At 38.8% G+C, this 12,674-nt stretch overlaps 1 protein-coding gene across 4 annotated transcripts in view; it reads left to right on the plus strand.

Moving 5' to 3' along the window:
* Positions 1-12,674, plus strand: part of Xrra1 (X-ray radiation resistance associated 1) — a 59,490-nt gene that overhangs the window by 16,976 nt on the left and 29,840 nt on the right. For all 4 annotated transcript variants that reach the window (XM_076843971.2, XM_076843973.2, XM_076843974.2 and 1 more), the window contains exon 6: positions 4,505-4,638. In XM_076843971.2, the coding sequence (XP_076700086.2) occupies positions 4,505-4,638 (134 nt within the window). The remainder of the gene's footprint in view (positions 1-4,504; positions 4,639-12,674) is intronic.

The following is a 12,674-nucleotide window of genomic DNA, read 5'->3' on the forward strand; positions in this document are numbered from 1 at the left end:
CTGCAACTATTCTCTAAACCCCACATCAAAAATAGAGAAAATTTTGTTTCTACTCTTGTTTTTTTTTTCCTAAATTAAACTCCCATAGTAAGACATTTTTCATGCATGTCATCATACTTCAAGTTAATTGCTTTTCAACTTTCACAGAGTCATGAGGGCCACTTTTCATGAAGGAATTCAATTTTTGTAACTACCTGTTGGTCACCGCACATAGAAAATTAAGAGCAAGAGCCAGGATTAGGGCCGGGCACCTGGCCAGGCTCATTCTCACTCACTGAGTGGCCTCTTCACATGCTGACCTCATGATAAAGCATTGCCAGTTCACACCTTAGAAACTGCCTGCATGTCATGATCTTAGTGTTCACCTAGGAATTGGTAATTTCAATGATTTAACCTGAAATCATCAAGGGTCAATTATATACACAAGTCTCACTTACCTTGGTCTTATCAGAGAGAAGGACCTTCCACCTTCCACAAGACTGACTTTTTTCAGTTGATGGCCTTTATATGCCAGAGTTTTTTTAAAGTTTTAACCTCTTGAAATGGCCATCTCCTAAGTTGAATTTTAACCACTGAGTTACATTCGTAGCCCCGCTTTTTTTTCCATTTTATTTTGAGACAGGGTTGTGCAAAGTTGCTGTGACTGGTCTGAAGCTTGCAATTAGCCTCCCAAAGAGCTAGGATTATAGGCATGTGCCACCATGCCTGGCTGCATTCTTAAAGAATGCTATATTGAATGTAATGGTAACTTCTCCCCCATGACTTCAAGCCACATTTAAGATAGCAGTGATTGACTACGTGTTGAGACAGGAGTGGCCCTCAGACTTGTCCTGGAAGTCAAGCTCTGGAAAGTTCAAAAAAATCAAGAGAAAATAAATTTACAACAACTTAAGCAATTTGGTACTATGTTAAAAAAAATTCATGGTAGATTTTAGTGTAGAATGGGAAATGGGTCCTAGATGCTCTAAAGATACAGGAAGCTATTTCTAGCATTTTAGGCCTGGGGGCCTCTTAAGACTTTTCATTTATGTGTTTTACTTTTTCAGAGAATAGTCACTGAGCTCTTTGTGATGGTTATTATGCCAGGCATCATGCCTCCCTTCATCCCACCATTCCAAACCCTTGTTTGAAGTGCCACTGGCCAGAGTGCGGGACACAACCACAGGCTCTGCAACTGGCTAGTTTGGGATCTAATAGTTGCTCATGGTTGAGTTTGTGGGTAACCTGCTTTATAGTTTGATAGAATCTGATGAAGATTATTTAGCTAGCAGATCCAACCTGACCCAAGGGCGTTTATTTACAAGAGAATAGACCAAAGTTAGGGTATAGAATACAAATGAGAAAAGGAAATCTCCAGATTAGTCAGTTGTTTTCTTCTCTGTATGATTTGCAAGAGCTCCCCAAGAAAAAAGGATAAACGTGTCATATATCATGAATTTGCAGCTCACAGTAACGAATAATTTGATGTATAATAAAATTTGATGTGACTCAGCAGATAGACTAGCCAAGTTAGGAATCTTCTGTCCTTGTTTGTCAGAAAGGCTGCCCAGGAGGAAGAGCCCAGAGTAGATTTCTTTTTTTTTTTTTTTTCAGTTATAGTTGGACACAGTACCTTTATTTCACTTATTTATTTTTATGTGGTGCTGAGGATCGAACCCAGGTCTTCCACGTGCGAGACAAGCACTCTACCGCTGAGCCACAACCCCAGCCCATTCAGGAGTTAATTTAGAAAAACTCAACTTCACCATGATTTGATTCTCTGCTGACATATCTGAAAACAGTGCAGGTGGATCCCTCCCCAAGCAGTGAGAAGACCTTGTTTCTAATCAGTTCTGCCAGTATTTTGACATGCCTTCTTGATCAAGTAACTCACCTTCTCCAGAACTATTCTGTGTCAGCTCTGAAATTCCATGACTTGTGATTTTAAAAATGTTCATTTCTTTGAGCTGCCCTTAATTTCATGGAGAGCAAATTTGGATACAACATTAAATCACCAAAGCAACTAGAGGAGTCCACAAACCTTTTATGTATGAGGCCAGATAGAAAATATTTTAGGCTTTGTGGTCCATGTGGTCATAACTAAGCATACATAGTCATACTTGTCATATCTAGTCAGTTCTGCTGTTGTAGAAGGAAAGCAGACACAGATGATATGTACACAAAGACCATGGCCATCTTTCAAAAACTTTATTTATGATGCTGAAATTTGAATTTCACATAATTTCTACATATAACACACGGCTCTTCCTTTATTTTAATTTTTTAAATGTAAAAATCATTCTTAACTTATGCCATGCAAACAGGCATCAGGCTGGATTTGGCTCACAGGTATTGGCTTGCCAGCTCCTTTTGACCTGGAACACTGATGGAACAGCTCAGCCTGGTTGGAATGGAGAGTGAGACACAGTGTAGTGTAATGACAGAAGTGCCTGGAGAAGTGGCAGAAGAGAGACTGTGGAGAACGTTGGAAACCTTGCTAAGGAGCTAAGACCTTATGGATAATAGGAACCCATTGGAGAGTTTTAAGCTGAGGAGTGGCATGGTTAGAACTGTATTTTAGGAAAACCATTCTGACTCTGTTCTAGGAAGAATTAGAGGGAACAAGTGGGAGGGATCTTAAGGCAGTTGATAAAATCCACAGGTCTTGATGACTTCACACATGAGTTATGAGGGAGAAATTCCCTCACTTTTACCTGGGCTGATCTGAGCCAGCTTTCCAGGCCTTCCTCCTCTCTTTGCTTCAGCCAAGTGGGAAAGGCCTCTTGTGTGAACCCTCAAATGTTCAATTTGCTGATGAGGGTGCTTGGTGCTTTCCATGGCCTGATGTATCTTATCGAGCCTTGTCTCATCCTATTAGCTCCTGTCATACCTCAACCACTGCAGCTCTCAGAGCAAGCCAGGCAGCCTCCTGCTTTATGCTGCTTTCCAATCCAAATGTCTTTCTGCCTTTTACAATATAGTGAATCTTACTAGTCTTTGACACCAGCTCTGTGACGCCTGCCCTGATCCCTGATAGACCTGACCATTCTTTCCTTGTGCCCTATGAGTCTGTGTCCAGACATCTGTTCCAGCAGCATTGCTACGTAACAGACGTGTGTGTGTGTGTGCATGTGTGGGCGTGTGTATAGCTGCTCAAGCCATCTGAGTGCTCCCAGAGGGCAGAGAGTGGTCTGAAGGAAGCCTTCAGCATATAGTTGACTTATGAAGGGATGATGATGACAGCCAACATTAATTAAGCACTTACTATGTGTTAGACTCCAGGATACAGGCTACAACTACTCAAGAACCACTTATTTCCACTATATAGCTAGGAATTACAGGTTATGAAATTTGTTCAACTCACATAGCCATGACTTAAACCTTGATTTTCAGAGCCAATCAGTCAATTACTACAGCAGAATCAGACCAAACCCAGTGACCTGCAGCATGTGTATGTCTAACTGACTATGTGACACTGATGAGGCTGATTAGAGACCTTGCTTGTGCTCCAATTGCATAAGACACTGAAACAGCCCTTTCCATAGGCTTCAATGTGGAGGGGCCATACAGGGATGAGCACAAGAAGAGGGGGTGGAGGGAAGGAAGCCAGCTTGTATAGAATAGCTAAAGTAAGTATCTAGAGAGGCTCAGGAGAGAGAACAGAGATTGGGCACATGTCATTTATCCTACTTGCCTTTATCTCCGTGGAGAGAAATAGCTTTCCGACTGGCCCCTGGACCCCAGGCAACCATATTATGAATCCAGGTGGCCAGTTAGAAGGCAGTTGATACTGGGGTGACCATTTGGGGACTTTATCTTTATAAAACAGTTAATTTCAGATAATTTTAAGTGTTTATCTACTTTGCGCCAAGTCCTGTGCTAGATCACAAGAATACAGTGATCCAGTGGCCTGACCCTTGACTTCAAAGGGTTACTAGTCTACCACTATGTGCCAGACATTATATATGGCACATCCATATTTCTATAGTATAACATATTCCTATTATACAATGTATAATTGTATCATTATTCCCCATACATATATTCAGCTGTCTCAGATGGCCAACTTTGATAAATAACTGGAGCAGTTCAGATAAAACACTCAAAGTCAGGTGAGGAAGAGATGCCATCTAGCTGAGGAATTAGGAAAGGTTTTTTTTTTTAATTTTATTTTATGTAAGGAGGCAGTTTTCAGTTGAAGCTGGGGTTTGGAGGCATGGAGGTTTCAGTGAAAAGCACAAGCCAGGAGCTGTAGGTGGGATAGGTGGAGCAAGGAACAGGGAGGGATCAATCTGGCCTGCACCATAGGATAAACAAAGGTTTGCAGTCACAGCTAAGGCTGGAAAAGAGGCTGGGAACTGGCTCTAGTAGGCTTTGAACATTAATCCAGATATGCTTTTGATCTTGTGGGTGGTAATAGTGCTTTCCAGAAAGGGAAAAAATGTAGCCAGCTCTCACCTCATGTAAGAACATTATGGTCACGCACAGTGCTTCTGTCCCCCCACCTTTTGTCTTCACATGGTAGTTCTTGGACCTTTCCTTCAACAGCCTGACTTCAGAGGCCATCTGTGATCTGGGGATTCTGCCACGCCTCCGTGTCCTGCTCCTCACAGGCAATGGGCTCACCTCCCTGCCACCCAATTTGGCCGTTACCGAACAGTAAGTTCTATATCCTTGAGTCTATCCTGTGTGTTCCCTCAGGAGCCTTTGCCTTGGAAGTGCCAAAAGACAGGCCATAAGCGCTCAAAACAGGGAAGGCCACTTACTGAAGCTCCCAGGAAAGGACTTGGATAGGTTCCTCCTCTTTCCTGTGTAATATTAAGAGAGGCCCAGGTGTTTGGTGAGCTGCTTCCTTTGCCTCTGCTGGTCATTTGTAAACTGTAGATATTATTCTTGCCAGATACTTCCCCTTAATGAGCTCCAGCTGAGTAAGTCTATTTACTAGTTTCTAAATAAGCTTTGTATGTTCCTACTTTGCACCTTTGTTGAAGATATTCCTTCTGGATACACTGTACTGGACCTTCCTCTTTTAATAATAACACATATGAGGTGCTTGCTATGTGCCAGACACTATCCTCAGCACTTTACATATATTAAACCATTTAATCTTCAGTGACTATAAGGTACGTGTACTATTGTCATCCTCATTTTTTAGATTTGGAGATTGAAGCACAGACAAGTTAAATGATTTCCCCAAAGCTACAAAGTTAGTCAGTGCCAGAATCAGGATTTGAGCTAAGTTCATCTGACTCCAAATTCTCTTTTTATTTTTTCAGTATTGGGGATAGAACCCAGAGTCATGTGCATGTTAGGCAATACACTACCACTGTGCTAGATGCCCCCCTTCCAGCCCTTCTCTTATGTAAATTCTGTTCATATTCCAAAGCCCAGCTCAGATTCTCCTACTTTCCTTGCCAGAAGCCTTTTCTGATTGTTTCAGCCCATGCCACTTCCTCCCTTCTCTAAGTATCAGGTGAATTCAGTGTTTTCCCAATTAGTCTAGTCCTGAGCATGCTCTTTTGTGATTTATGTTTCATAAATGTATGTGTATATTTAAAAAAATTTTTGTAGTTGAAGATGGACAGCATGCCTTTATTTATTTATTTATTTTTTTTTTTTTTACGTGGTGCTGAGGATCGAACCCAGTACTATACATGTGTAAGGCAAGTGCTCTGCCACTGAGCTACAGCCCTGGCCCATCTGTGTATCTTTATACTAGATAGATGTGTGGATGGTATATATAGCCTCCCCAAGAAGGTTAGGAGTTCTTCAAGGGCAGGGGCTCTGTCTTGCTATCTCTGGTATTCAGCTCCTAGGTACAAATCCAGTGCACACAGTAGCTAGCCAATGAATGCTGATGTTGATAGTGAAAGTCATGTAGTGTTAATATTCAGAGCCACAATGGAAAATTTGATGGAGATGATAGTGATAATGGTGGCTAGTTAGTTGCTTAAAGGGGGTTGGGATCATTATATTCAGATTTCATTAATGAGATTCATTCTTTTGTTTTCAAGTGACATGAGTCCAATTCTAACTAGTGTAAACAGAAGGGAATTATTGGTTAGTATCTGAAAAGTCCTAAAATGAACCTGCTGAATTCATTTAGCTAGATATGAATGGACAGAATGTTGTCAGGACTCTATGTACATCTCTTGTCTATTTCTTGGTTATATGTGCACCTTCTTTTGATCCGTCACCTGCTCTCTCACACACATGAACAAGTTTTTGTTTTCCTTTATGTTGGCTGTATTTTTAAGCAAGCTTTCTCCCTGACAAGACATGTCTCAGTCAGATTCTACCATTCAAGGTATTACAAATAGAGGGATTTCTGCTTTCTTAAGGAGAAAGATAATAGTTGATATTTTAATATGAAAAATTCAAACATATATAAAAGAAGAGTTAATAGTAAAATGAATTCCCATGTACCTATCACCCAGTGAGTATCACTTGACAGTTATGAAGTCATAGCCAATCTTGTTTTATCTATGCCCCATCATAACTCAGTCTAGATTATTCTTAAGAAAAATCTGGAATGTATCCAGCCATAAATGAATCCAGCTAAAAATGAATTCAGCCATAAATGAATCAGTAGATTAATATAATTTTGTGTATAAATGCTCTAGCAGATGTCCCTAAAAGATAAGGGCTCTTTTAAAAATCATACCCAGTAGGGTTGGGATTATGGCTCAGCAGTAGAGCACTTGCCTTGTACATGTGAGGCCCTGGGTTCGATCCTCAGCACCACATAAAAATAAAGGTATTTTTTTTTATTTTTATTTTTATTTCAACTACAACTAAAAAATAAATATTTTTTAAAAAATCTCACCCAGTGAATCTTTATTTCACCTAAAGCATCACCAATGATAAAGGAAGGAGTTGGTTTCTTAGTGTTAGAAGATCTGGATAAGCAATTAGAGAAGAGGGGCATGGATGAACAAAAAGAAAGAAGGATTGATACCTAGAGATCAAAAGCCACTAACACTGTTGAATTGGAGCCCACAAGTCTGTACCTGCTGCTATGCTTCTAGAGAGGTCATTGCTTTAATTCTAGATATACTGAAGATGTGCTGCCTTGACCTCTGCCAACACAGTTACCACTTCAGTACTACCACTGGGGTCATACAGGAAGAGATGCCTCTCCCCTGCTCTGCCTTCCAGTCTCTCTCCAGTCCCTTCCATTGACAATACCTAACTGAAAACCAATTGGAAAGTCAGTATGGGAAGTGTAGTTAGGGGGTATCTCCATATACATAGCAGAACATAGAGGAAGGGATAATGGCTGAGAGCATATAGTCTGATGACTAGCACCACTGACCCCCAGGAACCCTAACATCCACTCTCCTTTTCTCCATGTTTAATTTCCACACAACAATAGTAACCACAATGTGCTTTGACCTAACCTAAAGAAACTTTTCCTCTGATACTAAAGACCTCTCTAAAAAGGGATGAGACAGGTTTCATCAGTTACTGTATTCATCTCTGGATGGCATTATGTTCTCTTCCAAAGAAATTTATGGTTATTTTATAACCTAAAAACTAAGTTGCAAAATCATTCACCACTAACAATTTATATTTGCAGTATTTACCCACATGCACATACATATGCTTACAATAAAACTAAAAAAGAAGAAATGCATATGAAAATATTCATAGTTATTGCAATAATTTCTTCTTAATTGATCAGGAAACCACAATGGATATTGGTGAAGCCTTCCGTCACCCATTCAATGCTCCTTTGCTTTCACCTACCACCTCAGCTAATTAGGTTTCTTTTACTGGTTTAGTATTCTAAACCTTCACTCCTGAAGGAGTCCTGCTTTTATTGGGTTGCTTATGGCTCTTTACTTTTAGTAAAGGACATGGAATTGAAGGTGAGCACCAGATAATTCCCTAGATTTCAGATATATATATTACCTTCCTCAGTGTATAACAACAATCTTGTTTACTTTAGGAATATGTATCAATCACCCAGCAAATACAGTAAGCCCTTCTTTGCCTGACTGTTGGTTTAGTGAAATAAGAGACCTAAGTGTCCAGTAACAATCTCAATTTCCAGTTCAGGGAACCATTCTTGTGTCCCTCAGAACTCCTCTCTTGTAAATTAAGACTTTTGGGCTAGGGATGTGGCTCAAGCGGTAGCGCGCTCGCCTGGCATGCGTGCGGCCCGGGTTCGATCCTCAGCACTACATACAAACAAAGATGTTGTGTCCGCCAAAAACTAAAAAATAAATTTAAAAATTCAAAAAAAAGAGACTTTTAAATTAGAAATGCCTTAAGTTGCACAAATGAGAAGCAAAAATTCTCCAAGTGGATTATTAGATATAATTATAAGAGGAGCCACTTCCACTTTTGTTAATTAACTCCCAAGTCCTTGCTATGAGAAAAACAGCATCAGTATTGGTTGCTGGTTTATGTGATGCACTATTCTATCTGTCAGGGCCCCAACTTCCCCATTATAGATACCTGGTGTAGTAAATAAATTATCAAAGGCTATTTCACCAGAAGATTCTGGGAAGATGGTCAAGTAGGAAGCACCAGAAGTCTGTCTCTTGACCTAAACAACAAATGCATTGGTAGAATCTATCTGATGAAACAATTTTGGGACTCTAGAGTCTACTTAAGGATTACATCTTCCAAAGGAAGCCTTAGACAGCAAACTGAAGATAATTTCAGTTTATAGATTATCCCCTAAGCCTAGTCACATGGCAGGTAATCATGCATGTATTCTTGAGGTAACTCATGTGCAGCTTGTGGAAACAGATGGAAAGAAACGTCTCTGTTCTCTAATTGTTGTGGATCTATGTTCTGATCATTGATTGCTACTTGTGATCATTAGGTGCAGACACAGGTTGGGCAGCCATTGTGACACACATGCACAGCTGTTGTAAGCCCCTTCTTTCCCAGCTGAAGGCACTTCCAGAGAATTTAAAGAACTGACCAGTTTTCTTTATCCACCTTCATTTGTCCCCTTTACCCTTGGGAGCCAGACATTAAAGTCTAAGACAATCAAAAGCAACATCAGGTATGAAATAAAATAGAAAGTTACCACAAACATCGAAGGAAAGGCACAGATTTAGAAGAGACCTAAGACCTTAGGTTTTTACCTTGGAATGATTCTTGGCATGGAAACAGCCTACAACAGTCAAAAACAAAAACAGAAGAGAGCCAATCTTGGTGAAAGGGGAGAATCTGACTTCAGAGTTACCATATTAATAGATTCAAATACCCAGTTTTTAGCAAAAAATCATAAGGCATAGAAAGATATAAGAAAGCATAGGACATTCAAAGTAAAATAAATAAACCAACAGGAACTATCCCTCAGATAGGTCAAAATAAGATGCCCGAAAAATTAACAGAGGGCATGAAGAAGGTCTACAAGAGGATAAACAAACAAAATGGAAGTAACAAGATAGAAAAACTAAAAAGAAATCAAAACTAAATTCTAAAGCTCATTATAATAACTGAAATGAAAAAATTCACCATAAAGATTCAAAGGTATATTTGAAAAGACACAAGAAAGAATCAGTGAATTCAAAGATAATTTATCAAGTCCAAGGAACAAAAAGAAAAAAAGGTTGACTTGAATGGAGAGTAAGGGACATGTGGGACACCATCAAGCAAATCAAGCTATTTATTGTGAAAACCCTAGAGGAGGAAAGAGAGAAAAAAGAACCGAGATATGCTTTAAAGAAATAATGGCCAAAACGTCCTAGGTTTACATGAATAAAAGCATCCATGAAACTGAATGAACTCCAAGTAGGATGAACTCAAAGATATTCTTGTAGAGCCACATTATAATCAAACTGTCAAAAGACAAAGAGAAAAATCTTGAAAGCAGTGCAAGAGAAGTGACTTGTCACATACAGGGGATTCTCAATAAGACTATCAGCAGATTTTTCATCAAAACTTTGAAGGCCAGAGGCATTAGGCTGATATATTCAAAGGGCAAAAATAAATAAATATTGTCAATAAGAATACTATATCCAGCAAAACTGTTCTTCAGCAGTGAGGGAGAAATTAAGACATCCTCAGATAAATAAAAGCTAAGAGAAGCTAAGGGAATTCATTACTTTTAGATCTGCTGTGCAGGAAATGCTAAAAGGAGTCCTGCAGATTAGAAGGAAATGACACTAGACAGTAATTCAGACCTATAAGAAACATCATTGTAAGTGAAATAAGACACAGAAAGTCATGTGTAGTATATCTTCTCTTATATATGGACACTAGAGGGAAAAAGAAGGATCTCACAAAAATAGAAGGGAGAGGAAAAGATGGATCTTACAAAAATAAAAGGGAGACCAGTAGAGCAAAGGAATGGTAGCAAGGGAAGGGTGGAGAGGAGGGAAAGGGTATGTACAAAGGAATGAAATTAACCAAATTATGTACTGTGAATGTACAAATATATCACAATGATACATATGTATACTTTTATATATAACTTTTTTTCTGTTTTTTTTTTTTTTTTTTTGGTGCTGAGGATTGAACCCAGGGCTTTGTGCATGCAAGGCAAGCGCTCTACCAACTGAGCTATATTCCAGTCCTATGTATAAATTTAATGCATCAAATTTTCAAAAAGTAAGAATAATCTCAGTAAAGGTAGATACATGGGCAATTTTTAAAACTAGTATTATTGTAACAGCAGTTTGTAATTCCACATTTAAAATATTATGGGCAGAGAAGAACAATCTGTATCCAAAAAATACATGTGTAATTATCCCATTAAGAAAAAATAATTGCTGCTATTTTTTGAAGGAAGGTATCTATGGCAGTCAATCTTGTACTATTAAGCTGCTCACTATCCCCAAAATGGTGAGCAATGGCTTCTGCTACTGCCAGATTGTGTTTTCAGAAGAGGTGATAACCAGATTAGCTTTGGTGAGGACAAGTGCATAGCCTTTATCTGTACTTCTAAGGTCATTTTTCAGTCCTGAATATCCAGGAGAAAATGAAGTGACATTCATGTAATGGGTCACTTTTCTACCTAATCATTGAGAGTCATCTATAGTCATATGGCATACAATTAAATCTTCATATTCTCTATTCATTCTGAGAGTCCATTCATGTAAGTTTTCTCCAGACCTCCCTGTTAGCATTTTTCATTTTTTTCCAAGCTTTCACTATTCAACTAAACCATTATGTCACTGCCCATGAATCAGCACAGATCTGTGCTTCTGGCTATTTCTCCAACCAACAAATATAACAGTCAGATATATACTGCTCTAAGTTTTGCCTACCTGGAGGATTTATCTTACCCTGTCTTTTAGGTTGCTACTGTGTGGGGCTATAATAATTCAGTAGTTCACTTTTGGTTGATGTCAGCATATCATGCAAAATCATGATAGGTGTCACTGGAATTTGAGTCATATATTCTCAAAACTTTTCCAGACTTGCAAATAATGTTTTCTCTACACACAAATAATGTTTTCTCTACACACAAAAACAAATAGTATGTAATCTCACCATATGTGAATATGTTAATCTCATAGAAGTTGAGAGTAGAATAGAACAGAGGCTTGGGAGATAAGGGGGATGAAAGGGATAAGGAAAGGTAGACCAATGGGTACTGAGTTATAGGTGGATAGGAGAAGTAAGTTCTTGGTTCTATTTCACAGTAGGGTGATTATAGATCATAAATGTGTTCTATATGTTCCTGAAAGCCAGAAGATTTGAGGAGATAGCTCTGTTTATCCATATTTAAATATTATGCAATGTATATATGTATCAAAACATCACATGATACCCCATGAATATGTACATTTTTATATGTCCACTGAAAAAAAATTTAAAATATTGCTTTCACTTGATAAGGTAGTTCTGTTGCACATTCAATTCATGATGAGTGTCTCAGGTCACATGGTCACTTAGTGTCCCATGGCCAAGTGATTAGTCTGTACCAACATGCAGTTGTAAGCCAGAAACTTTTCAAAAAAGAAAACAATTATCATAATAGCACATAATTTTGCTCAAAAATGATTTATCCTCTTGGTACCTACAAAAGATTCTATTCATAGCATCTTGCCATTTATCATCCAAGCCAGAACATATTTCAGAGGGAAAAAAGACACTATTGATAACTATTTTGGAACAACAGGTGAAAACTCAAACTGTCCTTGAAAAGCAGACTGTCCTGTACACCTATTTACTATAGTCCAGTTGGATCAGTAGAGTGGTAATCCCAAAGGAGGAGCAACTTGTGCTGCAGTCTGAACCTAATCTTGCTGTGGGTTACAATGAAAACTGATAACCTTACAGGATGCTTAGTAAATGGATCAGAACAACCCAAATATTTTATGTGAAATCCAAAAATATTTCAGAAGGTGCAGGACTTTGTATTTCACATTAGAGTTATATTCCAATGCAGACACCTGGACACCAAGAAAATTAAACAAGATGACAGTCCCTTGAATTTGTGTGGGGTTTCCCTCCATCCTGTGCCACATATGTTTCTTACTAAGATATATAGAGTATGTGTGACTTTTCCTGATCACTAGGTTCAATCAGCATGATGGTCTGTAGGATATCAAAATAATCAAGATCCCCGTGTAATAGATTATTATTAGTGTTTAAGAGTTGATGTAGCCCTGAGGGAAGAGGACAAAGGTGCCTTTCAGGTGAAAGCAGGGTATTTCTGTTAGTTCTTGCTCATTGATAGAGAATACATCTGACAGATTCTTAGCTGTATCCCAAGTGCCAAG

This window comes from Callospermophilus lateralis, chromosome 2, assembly GCF_048772815.1.
Source record: "Callospermophilus lateralis isolate mCalLat2 chromosome 2, mCalLat2.hap1, whole genome shotgun sequence".
Lineage (NCBI taxonomy): Eukaryota > Metazoa > Chordata > Mammalia > Rodentia > Sciuridae > Callospermophilus > Callospermophilus lateralis.